This window comes from Rana temporaria, chromosome 7 (genome assembly GCF_905171775.1).
Source record: "Rana temporaria chromosome 7, aRanTem1.1, whole genome shotgun sequence".
NCBI classification, from domain to species: Eukaryota; Metazoa; Chordata; class Amphibia; order Anura; family Ranidae; genus Rana; species Rana temporaria.
In genome coordinates, this window is record NC_053495.1 from 135,339,160 (window position 1) to 135,364,448 (window position 25,289).

Here is a 25,289-nt window from a genome sequence, read left to right on the forward strand (position 1 = left end):
ATGCGTTGCAAAAGCCCTATTTTCTTATCAGTATTTGTTACCCTTTATTTTACCAGATTTACACTCTAGTCCATATCTGTCCGAAAACACACACCTTTATTCATTTTGCTACCTGGAACTTGTTACCACAGTGATCCAGAATTACCCTTGGAAATCTCATATATATATTTTTCCTTACCCATCATTGCGTATGGTAGGTCTACTACACTATCTATGATACAATTTCGCCTCTTTCTATACACCAAACGGTTCACTCTTACTTTTTCACTGGTGATGTGTGGAGCTCCGCTATTATCTTTATCCTGACTCTATTATTACTGGTAATATAGATATATATATATTATTTTTTTCTTCTTTCCTGCCTTACCCGTATACCCGTAACCACTCGCCATTTTTCTATATTGGCGAATACGGGCCACTTCTCAACACATTTGATCTATCTTTATGGTTATGTGGCATGTCCCTACACCTCCCTCACCTGAATCCCTTTTTGCACCGGTGGTTTGGTAGTCTGTGGCAACCTGAGTCATCCTTTATGGTGCTTTCACGCACAAGAAACACTATCTATTTCTATTCACAAAATATACAATGATAAATTAAAATCTGAAACCAATAATAGTCTATGTTTTTCCTTCCAGAAAGTTTTCTTTTTAAGCTCCTGAAGAAGCAGTAACATGCGAAACATGTAGAGCCTATGTATCAAAAATACGCCAATTGAAGTCTACGTTTGTTCACCAACTGTTGTTGTTGTCCCCTGTGGATTATTTGTGGTTTTTGTACAACCCCCCTGGGTTACTAGCATTTTAGAGATACTCTATGCTTACCAATGTTTTTAATATAGCTAATTATATGTTTTTTATATTGTTTTTCTGTATTGTAATTGTTGATTCAATTACCCAGATTTCTGGGCTTGTATCAATAAAAAACTTTTTTATATCTTATGTTGACCATTGGTGCCTATAAAGTCCATTATTCCTTCAAAATTAAAAATCTCTACTTATGCTAGGACGTGGCACCGTAATACCTTAGGACACCCATAGTCCATCCTATGGTTGGTGTTCCTTCATTTTTTTCATTCTACTTGGGGACAAAGAAACAAACCTCTCTTCATGTCTTTCCTGTAAACACCTGTCTATAAGGATGGCTACTAGGCATGGCTTGCGCTGTTGCGCTCATGCGCATATCTATTGGAAAGACGTCTTCTAGGAATGCTTCTAGGAATGCTCTGACAAGTGGTCTCCAAACTGCGGCCCTTTCGTTTGCCTTTATCCAGCCCTTGAGACATTATTCCTGCCACTGACACCAACAATGGGGCATTATTCCTTTCACTAATACCAACAATGGGGCATAATTCCTGTCACTGACACCAACAATGTGGCACTTTTCTTTTTACTGACACCAATGACGGGGCTTAATTTTTAAAACAAAAATGGGGCACAATCCCTCCCTAATACCAAAGATTGGGCATTGTTTGCTCCCATTGGGCACAGTCCGGCCACCCTAAAGTCTGAAGGACAGGAAACTGTCCCTTTCTTTAGAAAGTTTGGAAACCCCTTTTATAGAGTAAACCTAGGGCCTTGAAAAAAGCTTCAACTGACCCTCTGGCTGGGTCATCTGCTGGGAGACTAAAAGCCCAAGAATGGGGGTCCCCCTTCAACCATGTAATAATCAGGTTAATACACTGTGCTTCAGAACTAGAAAAGCGGGGCTTAAAGTGAATGTAAACCCAAACACATTTTTTTTTTTATTTATTTTTTATGTCACAATGTAGAGAATAAGATTTCCTATCATCTGTGCCCAGTCTTGCCACACAGAGTTAATCCAGCTCTGGGCAATCCTCTTTTATTGTTCAGTGAAAATTAACAGACTTCCAGATAAAAACTGTCTAAATAAAAAGTCCTTTCCGTCCCCTTGCTTCGAGTGACATACATTACCTGTCACAATGAACTGTGGATCACCCCCCATATTATGATAAACATCCAGGAATGTGCATGAGTCCAAGTTAGTGCACGAGATATGTAAAAACCCTGTCACTCGAAGCAAGCTTAAAGTAAAGCATACAATTATTTTTAAAGTTAGAAAACATACTGTATGGGGGTCGCCAGAAAAATGATCAGGCGGGTTAACCTTGGGCTCTGGCTCCTGCGTTATTGCTGGAGGTACGTTTACATGAACAGACAGTTGCTGGACTTGGCATGTGAGTTTGATAATCTCCTCAGCAAATAAATAAGCCTGTGTAGAGTCCATCCTCACAGAAATGTTTTTGTTAAAGGCTTGAGATTATGTCACGCTTACCCCTAACACAGGGGGTCAGACACTATAGCTGGTAACTGTGTTCTTCATCTATAGCAGCCCCTTTCTCATAAGGCAAGCAGGCCCACCGGTACTCAAATTCTCCCCAGGACCTTTTTTTTTAAATGATATTTCTTTATTATTTTTTTTCATGAAAGACATCTTTTCATTAACAAATATTAGCTAGATTCACATACATCGGCGTATGTTTAAGCTGGCGTAGCGCAGCTAATTTGAGCTCTGCCGACGTAAAATAGAGGCAAGGCCAGTATTCACAAAGCACTTGCTCCCTAAGTTACGTCGGCGTAGCGCAAATGGCCCGGCGTAACCCTGCCTAATTCAAAATAGGCAGGTAGTGGGCGTGCTCCATGTAAAGTACCCGTGACCCCATGTAAATAAGGGCCGTTGCTAAGGCACATGCGCGCGCATGCTCAGAATCACGTCGCAAATACTCATTGCTTTCGACGTGAACGTCACCTACGCCCAGCCCCATTCACTTACGCTTACGCAAACAACGTAAAATACGACGGCTGTTCCGTCGTCCATACCTTGCATGGGCTGCGCCATCTTTTTGGTGGTTTATCTTTACGCCGGCGTATGTCTTACGTAAACGGCGTATCTTACTGCGACGGGCGTACGTACGTTCGTGAATCGGCGTATCTTGCTCATTTACATATTCGATGTGTAAATCCACGTACACGCCCCTAGCGGCCAGCGTAAATATTCACATAAGATACGACGGCGTAGGAGACTTACGTTGGTCGTATCTTGGCCAAATTTAAGCATATCTGGTTTCCAGAATACGCTTAAATATACGACGGCACGCATTCGGACTTACGACAGCGTATCTACTGATATGCCGTCGTAAGTCTCTATGAATCCGGATATATCTCTTCTGGCATAAAACATACATAAATGGAAAGTGTCAAACATAATAATAAACCCCTGCACCCTTTCCTAAACATCCCCATGGGTCATCTGGAACTTTGATGTTAGTTATTTCAGTTCTTCAGATCTTACTCCAGTATTTTCGGGCATGTCCACCAAACAGTATGTGTGCCATATTCCCTATTTCTCTGCATCCATGCCAGCAAAGTTCTGATGTTTCCTTATTGCATGTGTGTGTCCCCCCAGGACTTATACACAATGCTATAGTGCCTGGCTACCACGCCGGGGCAGCTGTGGACTAAGCAAAGCAAACAGGACATTGCGGGGGGCAGACATGCACAGTGGTTCAATGACAATCCAGGTAAAAGGCAGGCAGAGTTCAAAGAATAGTTGCTATCCAGACTGCCTTGGATCTTCTTTCAAGAGCACAAGTGAGCAGAAGCTTAGTATTGTGAGCACAATGATATCACAAGCCCCTGCAGCTTACTCTGACCTGTTTTTCCGTTACAGAGTTACCTCTACTCACATCAGATTAGAATATGTCTTGCTCTGACAGAAAAGGAAAGAGCACTGAGCATTTCCAGCATGTAAATACATTTATCCTTGGGAGAGCTTATGTAAATCCCAGATCTAGTGGCAGTTAGAAATTGAATGTAAGTATTTTCGCACCACTAGAATACAAGTTTAAGGCTTGACGAGTTCCTGGACTGACTGTATTCGCATACAGTATGCCCTCTGGCAATGCCCACACCTGACACTGTACCTAAATGATTGATTGAGCAGAAAGCAAATAGCTGTGTGTGTGTGTGAGGGGGGCGGTGTTAATGGTGCTGGAAGTTGACAAGCCCAGAAATTTGGCAGGCTCAAGGTACCTGCTGCAGCCTCTAAGGCTTTCATGTACACAGGACATTGTTCAACCTCTCCTGAACGATTTATCTTGACAGCTAGAAACCGGCATCTAAAAACATCAGTTTAGCCATTCTTCACTGTGGCAGTGACACTGATCGTCTGTTCCCTGATATAGGAAACGACGATCAGTGACGTCACGCCTGCAGCCACACCCCCCTTTACAGTAAGAATCACTCCCTTAGGGCACATTTAACCCCTTAGCGCCACCTAGTGGTTAACCACTTAACTCCCATTGCTATTTTCACAGTAATCAGTGCATTTTTATAGCACTTTTCGCTGTGAAAATGACAATGATCCCAAAAATTTGTCAAAAGTGTCCAATGTGTCCGCCATAATGCCACAGTCACAAAAAAAATCACTGATCGCTGCCATTAGTAGTAAAAAAAAAATTATTAATAAAAATGCCATAAAACTATCCCCTATTTTGTAAATTTTGCGCAAACCAATCGATAAACGCTTATTGCAATTTTTTTTAACCAAAAATAGGTAGAAGAATACGTATTGGCCTAAATTGAGGATTTTTTTTTATATATATATATATATGTTTTTTGGAGATATCTATTATAGCAAAAAGTTAAAAATATAGCATTTTTTTCAAAATCGTCTCTCTATTTTTGTTTATAGCGCAAAAAATTAAAACCGCAGAGGTGATCAAATACCACAAAAAGAAAGCTCTATTTGTGGGAAAAAAAGGACGCCAATTTTGTTTGGGAGCCACGTCGCACGACCGCGCATTTGTCAGTTAAAGCGACACAGTGCCGAATCGCAAAAAGGGGCAAGGTCCTTTTTCCTGCATTTTGGTCCGCGGCTTAAGTGGTTAAAGCGACGCAGTGCCGAATCGCAAAAGGGGCAAGGTCCTTAACCTGCAAGTGGTTAAAGAAGTGCAACCTTTAGGTGAGGTTATGTTGCTTACCAGCAATGACTAAACAAACTGACATGACAGTGATGTAATTGGAGTATGACCTTTTGTGTTTGTTACAGTCAACACTGTAATTTACAAAAGCTGTCCATGGTCCTGAACGTATTGCTTTTGCTGGGCATGTATTAGATATATGTGTTCATTATCGCCTGCATTGGTTTGCATTCTGGAAACTGAACTTTCTATGTTGCTTGAAGCTACAAATCAGATAAAGTATATTATGCCAAAAAAAAAAGGTTGCAACATGATAGTGAATAGTGGGTGCATATAGATATGTGGAGCTATGTGGGTGAATGTTGGCTCAACGTGTTTCACAGGGTTCTTCTTCAGGAGAGGTGGGGAGAGAGCACGTGGTTGCTGTGAAGAGGTGCAGAAACAAAATATGGTGAATAACAAACAGAGTAATCATGATATACTGGTGGTGTGCTGAGGTTCGGTAGATGAACATTTTTTGAGAAGTTTGCATGCTATAATTAATTAATGCCATGGATTATTAGTTTGGTTGTTGTATGCTCTTTTAATGTATAATATGAAAACTTCTCAAAAGGGGTTCGTCTGTTGGGTTTCATCAGTGTATCATTGGTGTATCATGATGTATATTACTTTGTTTTTTTGTTGTTCATTATATTTTTTTTTCTGGGTTTCTTTGCAGCCTTGCTGCTCCTGGGAGGCATTTTGTGGGGAATGTCGAGCAAACTGGCATTTATGTAGCTTTGTGTATCTGTGTGCATCTGCCATCATGTTGTGATTTTTATATCATTGTTTGTTCATGTGAGCAAACCTTTGTTCATTTCTTTTAAAAATAATTTTCTATATCAATAACATTTTTTTTTTATAATAATTGTTATTATCCTTGTGGCATTAAATCCCTTGTTCCATGTTTTATATATATATATATATATATATATATATATATATATATATATATATATATATATATATATATATATATATATATATATATATATATAAAAAAGTATATTATGCCAGCTGTTACTGCATACGTTTTATCTAACTTCTCAGAAAACACACACAATTCTTGGACCTCGTTTGTCACTATACCTGAAATAAAAATAGTCTATCTACCCCTAAAGGTTATGGACTTCCCCCTAATTTGGGGTATTAACTCTAAACTACACAACTAAAGCTAGACAATTATGCTGCGTACACAGGACCATTTTTAATGGTCTAGAAAAAACAAAATTCTTTTCAACTCGATTATTGTTAAGCCGGCCTTGCCTACACACGATCGTGAAAAAAAAATGCTCTAGCAAAGCTCGGTGACGTACAACACGTACGGCGGCACTATAAAGGGGAAGTACCATTCGGATGGCGCCACCCCTGGGGCTGCTTTTGCTGATTTTGTGTTAGTAAAACTTTGGTGAGAGGCGATTCACGCTTTTCAGTCTGTTACAGCGTGATGAATGTGCTATCTCCATTATGAACGCTAGTTTTACCAGAACGAGCGCTCCTGTCTCATAACTTGCTTCTGAGCATGCGCATTATTTTCACGTTGTTAAAGCTCACACACGACCATTTTTTACGTCGTTAAAAACGACAACGTTAAAAACGACACGAAAATTTAGAGCATGTTCTAAATTTTTTATGTCGCGAAAAATGCTCTGGAAGCCCACACACGATCGTTTTTAATGACATGAAAAAAAATGCAATTTTTCACATCGCTAAAAATGGTTGTGTGTACACGGCATAATTTGCCATTATGGCTTTTAGTGTTACTTGGTTTACTACGGTTCTGTAATGCCACGTACACACGATCGGTTCATCCGATGAAAACGGACCGATGGATTTTTTCATCGGATATCCGATGAAGCTGACTTTCATCAGTCTTGCCTACACACCATCAGTTAAAAATCCGTTCGTGTCAGAACGCGGTTACGCAAAACACTACGACGTGCTGAAAAAAATGTTCACTGCTTCCGAGCATGCGTCTACTTGATTCTGAGCATGCATGGATTTTTAACTGATGGACTTGCCCACAGACGATCGGTTTTTTAACCATCAGATAATTTTAAAACAGGTTCTACGTTTTTTACCGATGGGAAAAAACTGATGGGGCCCACACACGATCGGTTCGTCCGATGAAAACGGTCCATCGGACCGCTTTCATCAGACGAACCGATCGTGTGTAAAGGGCATCAGATGATTTGATGGGTCTTAGACAAACCAACACATCGAGCCCCATTAATGGACTTCTTCCCAGTCAGGGATGGTGACGGGTATTACGTTTCTCCTTCCTCACCACCCAGAGAGGCCCATGGCCATTCTTACTCTCTATGGAAAGTTATATTATTAGAGTATTCTTTTTACATTGTTCCTCATTTTGGATTCATGTTTATGTTGTATTTTCTGTACTTGAAAATAAATAAAAAGATTGAATGTAAGAAATAAGAATGGTCTGTGATGCCTTAGAATAGCCGGCCACACATAAGCCTCTAAGGTTCCACAGAACAACCATGTTGGCTAAAGAAATTGAGCAATGATTTTTTAGTGGTAGCTGGGCGTGGTAAAAAGTGGGTATTGCTAAAGGATATGTTTTATTTTGACAAAACTTTTCCGATCTTTAAGCATCGGTCAGTTTCCGCTGTTGCTTCTGGTTTTTAGTCACATGACGCCTTAGTGGAAGTTGGTGCTGGAAGATTTTCCAATGCTAGATGATGTGATCACAGGTCTAAATGAGGAAGATACATCTATGTAACAACTGCTGGTCCTGCTGCAATCAAGACCACCAGCTCAACATATGTTATTAGTAATGACCTAGGCGGCAATGCCTCTTGGCATCCCAGTCCAGTCCTTCTCTGCTTTCATATAACTTTATTAGTGTCAGTAATTGTATTTGATTCAAATAATGACACATTTGTTCACTAATGATCACTAGACATGTGCACAATGAAATATTTTTTTTCTGAATTTTGTTTTCGTCCGAAAAATAAATGTATTTAGTTACTCCCAAAATTATGTTTTATTTATTTTGTTTCGTTAAAAAATGCATTCGTCCGAAAATCTGAATAAATTTAGGTAGAATCTGTCATTGAAGGCTTATGGTGTCTGTCGAATGTTCTAAGAAAATTCGACGGAGCAGCTAAACTGTATGACATTGCAATCTTGCATATCCGGTCGAATGTTTCGCCTACAAGCTATAGAAATATTCTAATGTTGTATGACTAGTAATAATTATATTTATAAATTATTATTACTAGTCAACCAACATTTGAATTCTTCTATAGCCTATGGGCGGAGGATTTGATTGCAATTGCAGCGTCGTACAGTTTAGCTGCTTGTCGAATCTTCTTAGAACTTTTGACAGACACCATAAGCCTTCAATCACAGATTCAACGTTTGTATGTTTTTTGCTGCTTCGTCGAATCTTTGTCGTTCATGTCGAACGGTCTACCCCAACACTGTCTCTATAATGTCAAATCTTTTCTCTCTGTGTCGAATCATTCCTCTATATGTAGAATAATCTTGGATTAATAGAGTTAAAGGGGTTGTAAAGGTAAAAAAAAAATCCCTAAATAGCTTCCTTTACCTTAGTGCAGTCCTCCTTCACTTACCTCATCCTTCGATTTTGCTTTTAAATGTCCTTATTTCTTCTGAGAAATCCTCACTTCCTGTTCTTCTGTCTGTAACTCCACACAGTAATGCAACACTTTCTCCCTGGTGTGGAGAAAACCTCTTGAGGGGGGAGGGGGCGAGCAGGAGTGTCAGGACGCCCACTAAAACACAGCTCCTTTCTCTATATGCAAAGTAGATAGCGTCCTGACCCTTCTGCTCTCCCATTCACAAATATTCCAGCCAAAGAAGAGGACAAATACAGTATGTAATAGAAAGTTACACATTATCTGCTATGGCAACATGTTTTTAATGCATCATTTATGGTGTTTCATTTCTTTTTAGATAATGGTTGGTGAAGGTGTCTTATACTGCTGTCTGTCCAAAAGAAAAAATGGAATGGGAGCAGAAGCAAATATCAATGCTGGAGGATGCAACTTCAACTCCTTTCTAAGAAGAGCTGTCAGGTTTATAGGTGTGATTGTCTTTTATGTAACATAAGCATTCATTTGATTATGGAAAATCGGTATAGATATCAAAACTTCCATTCATAACGCCCCATGTTGGATCCCTCAGACCTTTTAAAAAAACTTAGTGGGGTGTTTTTAGATCTTATTTGGAAGAAAAGAGCTCCTAGAATTAATCTTTTTAACTTTATAGTTAAAAAGGGTGACACATGGACATTTCAGAAACAATGCTTTCAGCAGGAATACACAACACAGTTCTTCTTGTAGTTTACTTGAAAAAAAGTAAAATTCAGGTTAACATTAGTCAGCCAGGACCTGTGTAAGTGCCCAGGACTTGGTTGAAATAGTTTATAGAAAACAATCAGGAACACTATGCAAACAACGAAAGCAATAGGTAACAATATGTACAGATTAAATAGACTCCCCAATAACTTTTGGTGTGTGTGTGGGATTCTGTGGCTAAAGGGGAACCCCAGGCCGGCCTATGAAGCTTTTAGTACACAACCAGTGAAATGATCTCAATACCCGTGGTGGGTTGGAGCTGCATGAACAATCTGTTCCTCTGGGCTGAAGCTGCATGAACAATATGTTCCTCTGGGCTGGAGTTGCAGGATGTGTGCCCCTTGGTAGGCTGAGATTTCACGCACACATAGAGTGCAGGAGAGGCTCTGGCCTAGTTCCTCTGGCTTTTTATCTCCTCCACCACAGTCCTTTGCTGCTGTATGATGATTGGCTCAGGCTCTTCCAATAGGGAGTTTACAGACAACCTCCAATAGGGAATGTACAAACAAGCAGCTCTGAGAGTCTGTGTGTGAAGCAGACAGCTGTCCCCTAATATATTAGATCAATCTGGAAAAGTACCTGCTACACACGTGATTTGGCATTTCCGCCAGCAGGGGGGCTCGCTGCTTCTGCGGGTGCTGGGTACACTTAATGTCCTCCATCACCCGCCGATCATCGGTAAAGAACACAGAATGGCAATCTGCCTATGTAAAGAAGGCAGATTGCTGTTCTGACGGGGGAAGGAATGGATTCTGTGTTTCAGCAAAACAGGGACTAGAATCAATTTTTTCCTCTAGTAAAAGCAGCCTACTTAGTACACCAAAACACTGGCTAGGCCCACATTTAACCCTTTAATCGCCCTAGATATTTAAACCCTTCCCAGCTAGTGTCATTAGTACAGTGACAGTGCATATATATAGTTTGTAGTTGCTATAACATTCGTGTAAACTAATCAATATACGCTTACCTGTATTTTTTTTTTATGCCAAAAGCTTTTAGCAGAATACATATTGGCCTAAATTTATGAAGAAATTTGATGTTTTCAATTTTTTATAGGATATGTTTAATAGCAGAAAGTAAAAAAGGTATTTTTTTGTTTATAGCGTAAAAAATAAAGCACACAGTGGTGATCAAATACCAAAGCTCTATTTGTGGGTAAAAAATGACATACATTTTATTTGGGTACAGCCTCGCACAACCACTCAATTGTCAGTTAAGGTAACGCAATGCGTATTGCAAAAAGTGACTTGGTCATGAAGGGGGGTAAATCTTCTGGTGGTGAAATGTTTAACACACATCCTTGGTGAATGTTTATTTTGAGCAAAGCTACAGTAAGTGGTGTGGGAAATCAAAACCCAGTATCCAATTCATTGATATTTCAGATCTTTGTTTCATTGTCATGTATAGTCTGATGGTATTGGTTCTCTAACCTTGCTGAGGATGTCTTATGCCCTGTACACACGATCGGATATCTGATGGAATCTAATCCGATGGATTTTTTCATCAGATATCCGATGAAGCTGACTTTCATCAGTCTTGCCTACATACCATCGGTTAAAAATCAGATCGTGTCCAACGTGGTGACGTAAAACACTACGATGTTCTGAGAAAAATGAAGTTTAATGCTTCTGAGCATGCTTCGACTTGATTCTGAGCATGCATGGATTTTTGACCGATTGATTTCCCCACAGACGATCGTTTTTTTCTATCGGTTTTTTAACCATAAGAAAATTTTAAAACAGGTTCTATTTTTTTTCACCGATGGGAAAAAAAACGATGGGGCCCACACACGATCGGTTCGTCCGATGAAAACGGTCCATCGGTCCGTTTTCATCAGACAAACCGATCGTGTGTACAGGGCTTTACACTATGAATTTGATTTTATTATGACTGCTTTATGTCATGTTTGTTAGACTCATCCCTTATGGTACAATGTGAAGACTGTCCATATATATTTTTTTTTTACTTGTATTATATGTTTTTCCAGACTTCGGCTGCAAACTGCGCTAAGTGTGTTGTCAATATGCCTTCAAGTAACCTTTTATAGGAAAAATAGAAGCTTCAATTCTACTGAAAATGATATTTGACTGGCTATTATGCTGACCTTACCTCTTTTATACTAGTTACTGACCTGGAACAAGTATGTAGGTCAGGTAATTCAGGGTAAAGTCAGGACTTTTGATCTGCTTACTTGTTCCAAGTCATTGCGCAGTGGTGCCACGCTGTACCAAGACAAAATTTACGTCCTTTTTTTCCCACAAATAGAGCTTTCTTTTGGTGGTATTTGATCACCTCTGCGTTTTTTTTTTTTTTGCACTATAAGCAAAAGAAGAGCGACACTTTTGAAAAAAAAAACACTATGGGGCAGATCCACAGAACAATTACGCCAGCGTATCTCTTGATACGCCGCGTAATTTCAAATTTTGCGCGTCGTATCTTTGTTTTGTATCTTCAAAACAAGATACGACGGCATCTAGGCTAGATCCGACAGGCGTACGTCTTAGTACGCCGTCGGATCTAAGCTGCAATTCTTCGGTGGCCGCTAGGTGGCGTTTCTGTCGAATTCCGCGTTGAGTATGCAAATTAGCTAGTTACGGCGATCCACGAACGTACGTCCGGCCGGCGCATTTTTTTATGTCGTTTGTGTTCGGCTTTTTCTGGCGTATAGTTAAAGCTAGTGTTATGAGGCGTACTCAATGTTAAGTATGTCCGTCCTTCCCGCGTAGAAATTTGAAATTTTTACGTCGTTTGCGTAGAATGACGTCACCGTCGTAAGCATTGGCTTGTTCCGGGTTAATTTCGAGCATGCGCACTGGGATACCCCCACGGACGGCGCATGCGCAGTTAAAAAAAAACGTTGTTTACGTCGGGTCACATGCCCCCATCACATCCATTTGAATTCCGCGCCCTTACGCCGCCAAAGATACACTACGCCGCCGTAATTTACGGCGCAAATTCTTTGAGGATTTGAAAAAACTACGGCGGCGTAGTGTATCTTAGATACGCTGCGCCCGGCGGATAAATGCGCCGATCTACGTGGATCTGCCCCTATATCTTTTACTTTTTGATATAATAAATATCCCAATTTAAAAATAAAATAAAATGTTTCCTTAGTTTAGGCCGATACGTATTCTTCTACATATTTTGGAATAAGCGTATATTGATTAGTTTGTGCAAAAGTTATAGCGTCTACAAAATAGGGGGTAGTTTTATGACATTTTTATTATTATTATTTATTTATTTTTTACTAGTTATGGTGCTGATTTTTATTATTATGGCGGACACTTTTGACACATTTTTGGGACCATTGGCATTTATACAGTGATCAGAGCTATAAAAATGCACTGATTAATGTAAAAATATCACTGTCAGGGAAGGGGTTAACACTAGGAGGTGATCACGGGCTTAATTGTGTTTCCTAGTTTGTGTTCTAACTGTAGGGGGGATGGGACTGACTAGGGGAAGAGATTGATCGGTGTTCATACATTGTATGAACACCCGATCAGTCCCCTTGCCCCTGAGAAAACCGGGATGTGTGTGTGGCCACTCTCGCTCCATCCTGTGTGTGTACCGCGGGAAGTGTGAGCTCGATAGCTTTACACTTGACCTTGCGGTACACACACAGGATGGGAGTGAGAGTGACAGCAGCGGCGGTGAGGGGGGGGGGGTCAGGGGAGAGAGAAGGAGCAGATCGGATGTGTCTCCTCTCCACTCCCATCCCGTACGAGAGAGGAGGGAGGGAACAGAGGGATTAATGCAAACTCTAAGGAGGGAGGGGAGAGAGAATAATGGCGGCTCTGACGTCACTGGTTGTTAGATGCCTGGTGGCTCTAGCAACCAGTCCAGTTTCCAGGAAAGGAGTCAGGTGGAGGAGGAGCCGGAGCCAGCGCTACAACGGCTCAGTCTATCCCTGTCCCCTGAATTCAAGAGTGATCCCATTGTCCATTTATTTTAAATGGGGGGCACAGTATAATGTTGGGGGGGGCATGGCCACCTCTGCCCCCCCCCCAGGTGACACCACTGCTATGAACTGCCTGTTGGCTGGAACTTCCCTTCTTCCGGCTAGATCTTACAGTGGCAATCCAGGAGAGGAGGCGATTTATATGCTTACACATATACCACAAAATGTGAGTCTATGAATTGAAGATTTTATTTTTAGATTTTATTAAACAGTGTCACACTAGAGTGGATATGCGCAGAAATCTTGTTTGTAACCTGGGGACTGCCTGTATTTTTATCAGGTTTAGGGCTGACAAAATGTAATTTTGTTTTAATTATATTACAAGCTGTAGTATTTTAAATAAAATTAAGGCCCTGTTTTGCCACAACGTTTGTTTTTCTTTAAAAAGCGGACATTAAAGTGTAGCTCCACCCAAAAGATTAAGGTCCCCGGATCTTCTTGAACCATTGGCACTTATGAGGAGAGGGGGGGGGCAGGTACCCGATTTCAACAGTTACCTACTTCCCACTTCTATTCCGAGTGCCTACTGGTGTCACTCCAACTGATTGGATAATGTAAGAGCAGCAACAGGCAGTTGAGGTCACCACTCTGCTCACTCCCTATGCTATTAATGTGCTTTTCCTCCACATATTCATATGCAGAACACCTGACCTAGTCCCAGTCCTTCCCTCTATTCACTCAGTCTAAGAGCTACTCTATAGGAAATTACAAAAAGCTGATACAAAGTACTTGAACTGGTTGCATAAAAAAAAATCTTTGAATCATTATTGCATACAGATGTGCCATTAAAGGGGTTTGCAAAAGTTTAGGTTTTAAAAACAAAACAAACATGTCATAGTTACCTCACCTGTGCAGTTGGTTATGCACAAAGTGTTCCGATCCCCCTCTTCTGGGGTCCCTCAGTGGCACTCCTGGCTCCTCCTCTTCTCGAGTGTCCCGTCGGAGAAATGCTCTCCTACTGGACACTATGGGACAGACAGCAGGACAGCGGGACTCGGCTCCGCACCCTGACATCCGCGTTATTGGATTTGATTGACAGCAGTGGGAGCCAATGGCTACGCTGCTATCAATCTATCTAATCAGGACACGAGAAATCGGCCGGAGCTGGTGTGCTCGTTCCAGTAGCGGGAATTACGGGGCTCAGGTAAGTATAAGGGGGGCTCGCGGGCACTGCTACAGTAAAGAAGGGTTTTCACCTTAATGCATAGAAGGCATTAAGGTGAAAAACGCAGAGGGTTTTCAACCCTTTTAATTTGTGTCTGTTACTGTTTATCTGCCTGGAGTTCATATTTAAAGTAGAACTATAGGCAAATATTTTTTTAACTTTTGGATAGAGGGTTATAAGCCCTGTCATATATTTTTTTTCGCCATCTGTACCCCATTGCAAAGATTTCCCTTTACTTCCTGTCCTATAGCCAAACAGGAAGTGAGAGGAAACCCCTGTAAATAAAGGGAATTCCTTGGGGACCCCCATATCACCAAAACCAGTGTCCCCATTGGAACATCTCCCTTCTTTTACTTTTCTGGGGACAATCCAAAATTTGGGATATTTCCATTACTTTCACTTTCAATGATAATGGTAAACAGGACCAATAGAGAGGGTGAACCTCCTTAACTGGGGCACAGACAGCAATAAAAAGTGACATGTGTTCTAACCTCTACTCTATCCAAAAAATAAAGCGCCTTTAGTTATACTTTAAGGCATTCTAAGATATACATACAATGCTAGATATAAAATCTGTCATTCGATTTCAAACTTCATGCCACGTACAGACGGTCGTTTTTTGTGATGAAAAAAAACGACGTTTTAAAAAACGTCATTTAAAATTATCGTGTGTGGGCAAAACGTCGTTTTATGTCTTCAAAAAAACGAGAAAAAAAAAATTCGAACATGCTTGAATTTTTTGTGTCGTTTTTCAAAACGTCGTTTTTTGTTTCACCGAAATTGACCGTGTGTAGCAAAAAACGACGTTTAAAACAAAGTTTTTAAACCCGCGCATGCCCAGAAGCTAGTTATTAGTGTTGCTCACGAATATTCGTATTGCGAATATTCGGCTCGAATATGGCATATTCGAGTATTCGCAATATATTTCGAATTTCGCAATGAATATTCGCAATTCCGAATATTCGCATTTTTTCAATTTTATTTTTAAAACAGATCACATCCTATCGACGTCTAAAAGCATTGCTGGTATGATTAGAGACCCTGGGCTGAGTAGCTAAGCTGAGGCGATCCTTTTATGTTGCTGAATATAAAAAAAAAAAAATTGCAATTTTCGCTAATGCGAATGCGAAAATGATTGCGAATTTTCGATAACTGTGGTAGGAGAACTCTGATTGTCTCTGATGCAAAAGGGGGGGGCTTTGTGTATGTTTCTGTTATGAATATTTGTATGTTTGATATTATTTTTTTTTGTAAGAAGGAAAAAATTGCGCATACCTTAAAAAAAGGGGAGAATACAGCAGCAACTCAAAAATGTTATACAACATAAATTAATACAAGACAGAAAATGGAGTCGCTCTACAAGAATAAAAAATAGTGACAAGACATGTGGGCAAATTATAAAATAAGCAACCGCAAATAACTTGTGAAATACACAGTGAAACAAATATATAAAGAAATATAGTCCCAATAATAGAAAAATAATCTTTCATAAAAATGTCTTTGATATGTGAAGTGAAAAAAAGTCCAAAGCATGCTGCATGAACGTGTTCAATCTTTAAGGTGTTTGATTGACAAACGGCTGTGACAGATGGATAGAGTAAAGAATCACCACCAATGCAAAACACTTTTTATTTTCTATTGTAAAATATCAAGAATATTCTGAGCCAATCAGAGTGCTCCTTCCGCATTTGCCGAATATTCGCAATTATTTTGTATTGTAAAATATCAAGAATATTCTGAGCCAATCAGAGTGCTCCTTCCGCATTTGCCGAATATTCGCAATTATTTTGTATTGTAAAATATCACGAATATTCTGAGCCAATCAGAGTGCTCCTTCCGCATTTGCCGAATATTCGCAATTATTTTGTATTGTAAAATATCAAGAATATTTTGAGCCAATCAGAGTGCTCCTTCCGCATTTGCCGAATATTCGCAATTATTTTGTATTGTAAAATATCAAGAATATTCTGAGCCAATCAGAGTGCTCCTTCCGCATTTGCCGAATATTCGCAATTATTTTGTATTGTAAAATATCACGAATATTCTGAGCCAATCAGAGTGCTCCTACCGCAGTTATCGAAAATTCGCAATTATTTTCGCATTCGCAATAGCGAAAATTCGCAATCATTTCATTTCGATAAAATATCACGAATATTCGAATTTAGCGAATATATCTCGAATATTCGACTATATATTCGAGATATATCGCGAAATCGAATATGGCGTATTCTGCTCAACACTACTAGTTATGAAGCGAGCTTCAATGGAAAAAAGTGGTGAACGTAACCTTTGCTAGAGCATTGTGAAAAAACGATGGTGTGTAGGCAATGTCGTTTTTGAAAATGAAGTTTCAAAAACGTCGTTTTATTTCATGATTTAAAACGTCGTTTTTTTTTCATCACAAAAAACGACCGTCTGTACGCGGCATCAGACTTACAAAACTGCTTAGTACTATTTGAGGCTGGATTCACGCCTATGCATTTTTTGTGCTTTTTGCATTTTGCAGATTTGCTCTACAGTCCATTTATCATGGTTTCCTATGGAACACGTTCTGTAGTGCAAATCTGAAAAATGCAAAAAGCACTAAAAATGCATAGGTGTGAATCCAGCCTGATGCCTTGTACACACAACCATTTTTCTCGGCAGTCAAAAAAACAATGTTTTTCCTCGACAGCCTGACTTGCATACACACGTTCATACAAAAAACGGTCCTACCAAAGCACAGTGACGTACAACAGGTACGACGGGACTATAAAGGGGAAGTTCCTTTCAAATGGCGCCACCCTTTGGGCTGCTTTTGGGCTGCCTACTTGATTCTGAGCATGCACGTTTTTTTTCCCCTCAGAAAAGCATACACGCAACCGGGAAACACGATGAGAAAAAAGAGAGCTGGTTTCAATTTTTTTCCAGGCAGTTTTTTCATCAAGAAAACTGCTAGGGAGCATACACACGACCGTTTTTTACGACCAATATAAAAAATGGCAGTTTTCTCGTCATGAAAACCAGTTGTGTGTACGAGGCATGAGAGTGTAAGGCCCCATACACACGAGAGGATTTATCCGCGAATACGGTCCAGCGGACCGTTTCCACGGATAAATCCTCTCGAGGATTTCAGCGGATTTCTCTGCGATGGAGTGTACTCACCATCGCATTGAAATCCGCGCCGAAATCCTCTGGCGATGACGTGTCGCGCCGTCGCCGCGATTATGACGCGGCGACGTGCGCGACGCTGTCATATAAGGAATTCCACGGATGCGTCGAATCATTACGACGTATGCGGGGGATCCCTTCGGACGGATGGATCCGGTGAGTCTATACAGACCAGCGGATCCATCCGTTGGGATGGATTCCAGCAGATAGATTTGTTTAGCATGTCAGCAAATATCTGATCTGCTGGAATCCATCCCAGGGGATAAATATCCGCGGAAACAGATCCGCTGGAGTGTACACACCATAGGATCTATCCGCTGAAACACATTTGCTGGGGATTTTTCAGCGGATGGATTCTATCGTGTGTATGGGGCCTAAGCCGTCCCGATCTGTCATAGTAACTGATGAGGATTTCAGTGTAGGCACAACACCATTACTAACAGACTGCATATCCATAATAGTCTGCCTTTTCAGGTCACAGTGCTGTAAAAGGAAGAACAATTTCCTAGAGGCATAAATAGACTTGAAGCAAAGTTTAAATTCAAACACAGCCTTCAGAGAAAAGCAAACAAGGCAGATGCTAAAACTATAATGCACTATCCAGTGGGTAACATAATATTGTTTTATTGGAAATTCTGCATAATTAGCACAGAATCATCAGGATTCTGCAGGGATAGGGATGCATCTTATTCTATCTACTTCCCAAAACAACCAAAATATTGCCTCTGTGGCCTAATTCAGTAAATATGGTTGACATATCTAATTTGTATTCAGTAGCAAGAAATACTATATAATTATAACTTTTAAAAAATATAACATTATTTGCATCTGTTTTTATTTTTACTTAAAGTAGATCCAAACCCAATCAATAAAGTCTTAGGTGAGTTTTAACATTTTAAAGATATTCCAAAAGTGTATTTAATAGTGCAGCCTGACTGATTCAAAGGGAAAAGCTTTGGGGCCATTCACACCTACCTGTACACGTGTGCATTACCAAGCTCAATGCATGCGCACGAAACAGTGTAAATCCGGACTTTTACTGCTTGTTAAAAATATATAAATAGTTTAATGGCAATACTCTGGGCCAAGGTGCACGTTAAATCTGCAGCTTTCATTTAACCACTTGCCGATTTATGTCGGCACAATGGCAGCAGTGGGCAAATGGACGTACCTGTACGTCCCCTTTAAGAAGCCCAATTAACTCGGCCCCGCGATCATGTCACGGAGAAGTAGAACGGGGAGATGCCTATGTCAACAAGGCATTTCCCTGTTCTGCCTAGTGAAAGGACAGTGATCTACGCTCCCTGTGATCTGGAGCAGTGATCACTGTCATGTCACTTGTAGCCCAACCCCCCCACAGTTAGAATCACTTCCTAGGACACACTTAACCCCTTCATCGCCCTCTAGTGTTTAACTCCTTCCCTGCCAGTGCCATTTACACATTTTATAGCACTGATGGCTGTATAAATGACAATGGTCCCAAAATAGCGTCAAAGGTGTCCAATGTGTTCGCTATGATGTCGCAGTTACGATAAAAATATCCAAATCACCACCATTACTACAAAAAAAAAAAATGCCTTAATTCTATCCCCTATTTTGTAGACACTATGGCCCAGATTCACATACATTGGCGCATATTTATGCCGGGATAGCGTATCTTTTTTACGCTATGCCGAACCAGCGCAGAGAGGCAAGCACAGTATTCACAGAGCACTCGCTCCCAAATGTACGCTGGGTTCCCTCAGCGTAAGCCGACGTAGGTGGAAGTGGACGTGAGCCATGCTAATGAGGCGTGACCCCATGCTAATGATGGGCCGAGTGACAGACAAGTACTTAAAATGAACGGCGCATGCGCCGTCCCGTGAACGCAACCCAGTGCGCATGCTCAGAATCACGTCGAAACTACTCCCTAAGATACGTCGAATCACTGCCTACGACGTGAACGTAACCTACGCCCAGCCCTATTCACGTACTACTACGTAAACTACGTAAAATACGACGGCTGTTCCCTGGTCCATACCTTTGCATGAGTTGCGCCTCATAGATGGGGAATAACTATACGCCGGACGTAAGCCTTACGCCAACCGCGTTTATTATGCGCCGGGCGCAACTACGTTTGTGAATCGACGTATCTCCCTCATTTGCATATTTGCAATGAGGCGGCCAGCGTAAATATGCGCCCACGATACGCCGGCGTAGGAAAGTTACGTCAGTCGGATGAAGCTTATTTTCAGACGTATCTAGTTCTGTGGGCACGGCGCACAGATACGATGGTGCATTGTTACACTTACACGGCGTATATCGAGATACGTCGCGTAAGTGCTTTGTGAATCCGGGCCTATAACTTTTGCACAAACCAATCAATATAAGCTTAATGCGATTTTTTTACCAAAAATATGTAGAAGAATACATATCGGCCTAAACTGAGGAAAAAAAATAGTTGTTTATATATTTTTGGGGAATATTTATTATAGCAAAATTTTAAAAATATTTTTTTTTTAAATTGTCGCTCTTTTTTTTTTTATAGCGCAAAAATTTAATCGACACAATGCCGAACAGTGGCGGCTGGTACTCAAATTTTTTTGGGGAGTGCAAACGAAAAAAAAAAAAAACAATTGCAGCCTCAATGTGCCCATCAAATGCAGCCACTGGGCCCATCAAATGCAACCACTGTGCCATCAATTGTCACCACTGTGCCATGCCATCAAACGCAGCCACTGTGCCATGCCATCAAACGCAGCCAATGTGCCATGCCATCAAACACAGCCACTGTGCCATCAATTGTCACCACTGTGCCATTCCATAAAATGCAGTCACTGTGCGATGCCATCAAACACAGCCACTGTGCCATCAATTGTCACCACTGTGCCATGCCATCAAATGCAGTCACTGTGCCATGCCATCAAACACAGCCACTGTGCCATCAATTGTCGTCACTGTGCCCATTGTCGCACAGTGTGCCCATTTTCGCCACTGTGACCATTGATGCCACTGTGCCCAATGTCGCCACTGCGCCCATTGTTGCCACTGTGCCCATTGTCGCCGCTGTGCCCTGTAAAATGCCCCTCCCCCGCCCGGCACTTAACTTTCTGGGAGTCAGCCATCCTCCTTCCAAGTCCCTCAATGTCTTCTCCCGCCCTCGATGACGCTTCAGCCAATAAGGTTACCAGTAACCAGTGAACCTGATTGGCTGAGATGCCTGTGAGTCTTATCTAAGGAACGCACCCCCCGTACGTCCCTTAGATACGTTTCCGGAAGCCTGAGGGCTGTACTCGGAGAGCCTATCAGAGCCGCTGGCTCTGATAGGCACTTCCACACAGCCAACCAGCTGCCATTATTCAGGTGGCCGGTGCTCACCATCCGGCCATCTGAATAGTCGCGGCAGTGGCAACAATAAGATAGATTCATGTAATGCATGAATCTGTGTTATTGTAATCAGTGGCGGTGCGAGAGCCAGAGGGGGCGGCGCTATGGCGCCCTCTATAGACGCACCTCCACTGGTGCCGAATCGTAAAAAGTGCTCTGGTCAGGAAGGGGGTAAATTCTTCCGGGGCTGAAGTAGTTAAAAAAATAAAAACTTGCTGATCCTGCCATAAGGCCTGGTTCACACCTATGCAGGTTGCAGTTTGCACATTCCAGGTGCATTTTGCATTTTTCAATACACGTTTTTGATCCATTGAAGTCTATGGGACTAAAAACCAGAAAAAAAGTCCCTGGCCCTTTCCATAAAATGCACAGATGTGAACATGACCCATAGGAAACCATGTTAAATGGACTGTAGTGTGTTTCTGAAAAACTGAAAATGCACATAAAAAAGCATAGGTCTGAACCAGGCCTTAAGGACCTCATTCAAGCACTTCCTGATATAAGCGAGGCAATGATCTGATCTGATTGATTGATTTAATAGATTTAGAATGCGCCAAATACTGACCCGTCAGGGCAGTGTCTAAGTGTCATCTCCCAAATGTGCTCTTGAGTTATCACCTTGTCACATGACCCCCTGGTTAAAACTGTCACTATTAGTTAACTGGTGTAGGTCAGGTGACGCTGAAACAACTACACGTAGACAGGAAGTGGCTGCAAAAGTATGAAGAAGACCAGCAGTACTGAAAAACCACAAAGGGTAAAAAAGATTAACACAGTATTTTATGATCGAAAAAACCCTGGCTATTGTTTATCTTACGCTGTGATTTTGTACACTAAGGGCCAGATTCACAGACATTTGCACTTGCGCTGCGTATCAGTGATACGCTACGCCGCCGTATCTTACCTGGCGGAATTTAGAATCCACAGCGATTTTGCGCCATAAGTTACGGCGGCGTAGTGTTTTTCTGGCGGCGTATTTGAAATTGGGCGGGTTGGGGGCGTGATTCATTTAAATGAAGCGCGTCCCCGCACCGAATGAACTGCGCATGCTCCGTTTTGAAATTTCCCGCCGTGCTTTGCGCGAAATGACGTCGCACCAACGTAATTTTTTGAACTTAGACGTGAGTTACGTCCTTTCCTATTCACGGACGACTTACGCAAAAAAAAAAAAAAAAAATTTGACGCGGGAACGACGGCCATACTTTAACATGGCAAGTCTATCTATACGCCACAAAATAGCAGCTTTAACTATACGCTGGGAAAAGCCGACTAGCGACGACGTAAGAGAATGCGACAGCCGTGCGTACGTTCGTGGATCGACGGAAAAAGCTAATTAGCATACCCGATGCGGAAAACAACGCGAACTCCACCCAGCGGGCGCCAAAGTATTGCACCTACGATCCGAAGGCGTACAAAGCCGTACGCCTGTCGGATCGAAGCCAGAAGCCGTCGTATCTTGGTTTGAGGATTCAAACTAAAGATACGACGCGGCAAATTTGAAAGTATGCCGGTGTATCAGTAGATACGCCGGCGTACTTGCTCTGTGAATCTGCCCCTTAATGTCATCCAGTTACTATTTGGACCTTAATACTACAACCTGATTAAAACTGAAACACTGTCTAGTAATTACTGCACAAAACATTTATGATACATCTCATCTTTAATTCAATTCTTCTGTTTCTGTTAGTAATAGTAATACAATTATGCAAATTAGGTGCCTTGGGGGTAGCATGTATTTAATTCTGTATGCCAAGTTTAAGAGCCATAAGAACAATTGTATATGGCCATGAAATTCATATTATTAAAAGTAACTATACTGCTAGAAAAAAATAGTTAATATTTATAAGTTGTTGGTTTAGGCAATTGATCGGGCATGATTTAACACAAAGTTGACAGGTATTCTTTTTAAGATCACCAGTTTAGTGAACTAGGGATTCCCATTTTTATTTAAACATTGAAGAAAACTTTAAGGTGAAGTCATTTAGAAAATCACTTCAGCATATGCAGCTAATGCCACATTGCCTACGGTTACACAGTAGTTTCTCAATTATATTGTTCCCCCCTGGAGAGCAATCGTGCAGTATATGGGTCATGACTTAAGTAAGGACCTCGTTTTCTCCCTGTGGTGGTCCATTGAGTTTGTTTTTTGAATACAAGTTTCAAAAACTGACATAATTGCAAAAATAGTTTTAAGATGATCTATTATTTTAATAAGAAACATATATTAAAAGACAAAATATAAGTAGTCTGTGTCCGTTAATGTCTGTCAGGAGACTCCAAATATGCGCATCACCACAGAGTCAAGTAGAAGGTAATAAAAATACATTTTGTGTTATGTCAGCCTATGGTTTGTATACCCATGGGGACACTCCACAAAATCAAGGATACCGCCTACAGAAAACTCAGGAGCAAATTTAAAATTATTCCCAAAAATTAATAAAAACCCTATTTTTATATTATAATGACTTATATACTGTATTTACTGTCATTACCTATTTACCTTATATTGTTTTTTTTTTTTAAATTACAGTCTATGTATAAACTGTCGTGTTGTGATATTCAGGAAGTCTAGTACCTTGGGATTACATGCAACAGCCAGTTATCTTTATCAGAAAAGTATTTATTTCTTAAAATGATTGTAAAATCTCAAGGTTTTTCACCTTAATGCATTCTTCTGTGCTGCAGCTGCCCCCCAGTCTCCCTCGCCTTTTTCTTACGAGCCCGATCCAAACCAGCGATGTACCCAGTGTCTCCAGCCGCTGTCCCTCTCCTCACTGGATTGATAGCAGTTGTCAATCAAATCCAGTAAGATGGGAGCGGGGGGCAGGGCTAAGTCCCGCTGTCTGTGTCAATGGATGCAGCAGCGGGACTTGGAAGCGCAACGCATGGGGGCGCCCCCCATGGAAAGCAGCTTTCTGTGGGGGCACCCGATGAAGGGGAGCTGGCAGAAGCGCTGGTGGAGAACCCCAGAAGAAGAGGATCGGGGGCTGCTCTGTGCAAAACCCTTGCACAGAGCAGGTAAGTATAACAAGTTTGTTATTTTTCTTTTTTTTTTTAAACAAACCTTTACAACCCTTTCAAGCAAACACAAGAAAGAGCTTCCAGCAGCAAAACAAAACTTCAGAAAATGCAACACAAAAGTCTGATTATCGTCAGCACAAAGCAAACTATTAAATATGCAAAAGTCAGTAAGGGCTTTTACCCCAGGGATAGCAGTGTCCAGCTCCAGATGGTTTTGTCAGATTGTAGCCCACGTGCCACACACAATCAGGTTTCCTCCCAACTCCTACACCACCACACCTAATAGTAAGAGCTTCCTGTTTTATGTGCCGCTTCCTGGAGGCTGCTTAACCCCTTAGGTATCCGTATCGGAGTCCCTGTAATCAGGAGTGGAGGTTCTTTTCCCACCCGAATGTCATTCCAAACCTCCAAAATTCTAGGTTCCAAAATACGTCTCTACTAATCCCGAGAGGACTGAGAGACAGTCCTCTACTTGACTACCCTGGAATTTCTCACCCATTATGGGTAAGATCCCTGAGTACACAGACAATTCTCTTAAAGTGACCATAGCCCAAATATTGGTGCTACGTAGCACCCATCTGGGACCCATTCTTGGCGTCCTGTACACTACCTATAGAAATGAAAGGTCCTTGCATATTTGAAACAGTCAGCCATGCCACCATACACCAACAGCATGGCAGTAGTACTTAGTGCAGCCTTTCTCAATATTTTTTACTCCAGAAAGACCCTTGAAATAATTTTCAGGTTTCTGAGAACCTTTGTTAAAACCAATTGTTGGTCACTGAGTTCCTTACAATTGTGGTCAGTGGAACTATGCAGGCACCATCAAATGGGAGGTCAATCAGCCACAGCAACCTCCTGAACAACCCTTGTTTAATTTACGGGACTTAGCTAGAACAGAATCGTGGCACATTTATGATCTGTTACTGTAGGTAATAGTGCTATTGTTCCAAGGTGTTCAGCTCCACTATGGCAACCAATGGTTGAACAACTCTTGATTCATAGATTAGTGTAGAGCTACCTATATAGTGAAAGTCTAGATTAGACATCCTGGCACTTTCATACACAAGGCTTAACTAGTAGCCGACCAGCCACCGTCATTATACGGCGGCAGGTCGGCTCTCCTGGGCGAGAGCCCGTAGCTATACGTCCTATCGTATAGCCGCCACTAGGGGGCGCGTGCGCGCCGTCGGAGGCGCGCGCGCGCGCTCCCCGCTCGCCCCCGACTCCCGTGCGTGTGCCCGGCGGGCGCGATCGCCGCCGGGCACACGCGATCGCTCGGTACAGAGCGGGGAACGG

The 25,289-nt window shown here is 41.5% G+C and overlaps 1 protein-coding gene across 1 annotated transcript in view; it reads left to right on the plus strand.

The window, feature by feature from the left end:
- PLPPR4 (phospholipid phosphatase related 4) overlaps positions 1-25,289 on the plus strand; it is a 176,895-nt gene that overhangs the window by 120,297 nt on the left and 31,309 nt on the right. Inside the window, exon 3 of the mRNA XM_040359986.1 lies at positions 8,924-9,053. Coding sequence (XP_040215920.1) covers positions 8,924-9,053 — 130 coding nt within the window. The remainder of the gene's footprint in view (positions 1-8,923; positions 9,054-25,289) is intronic.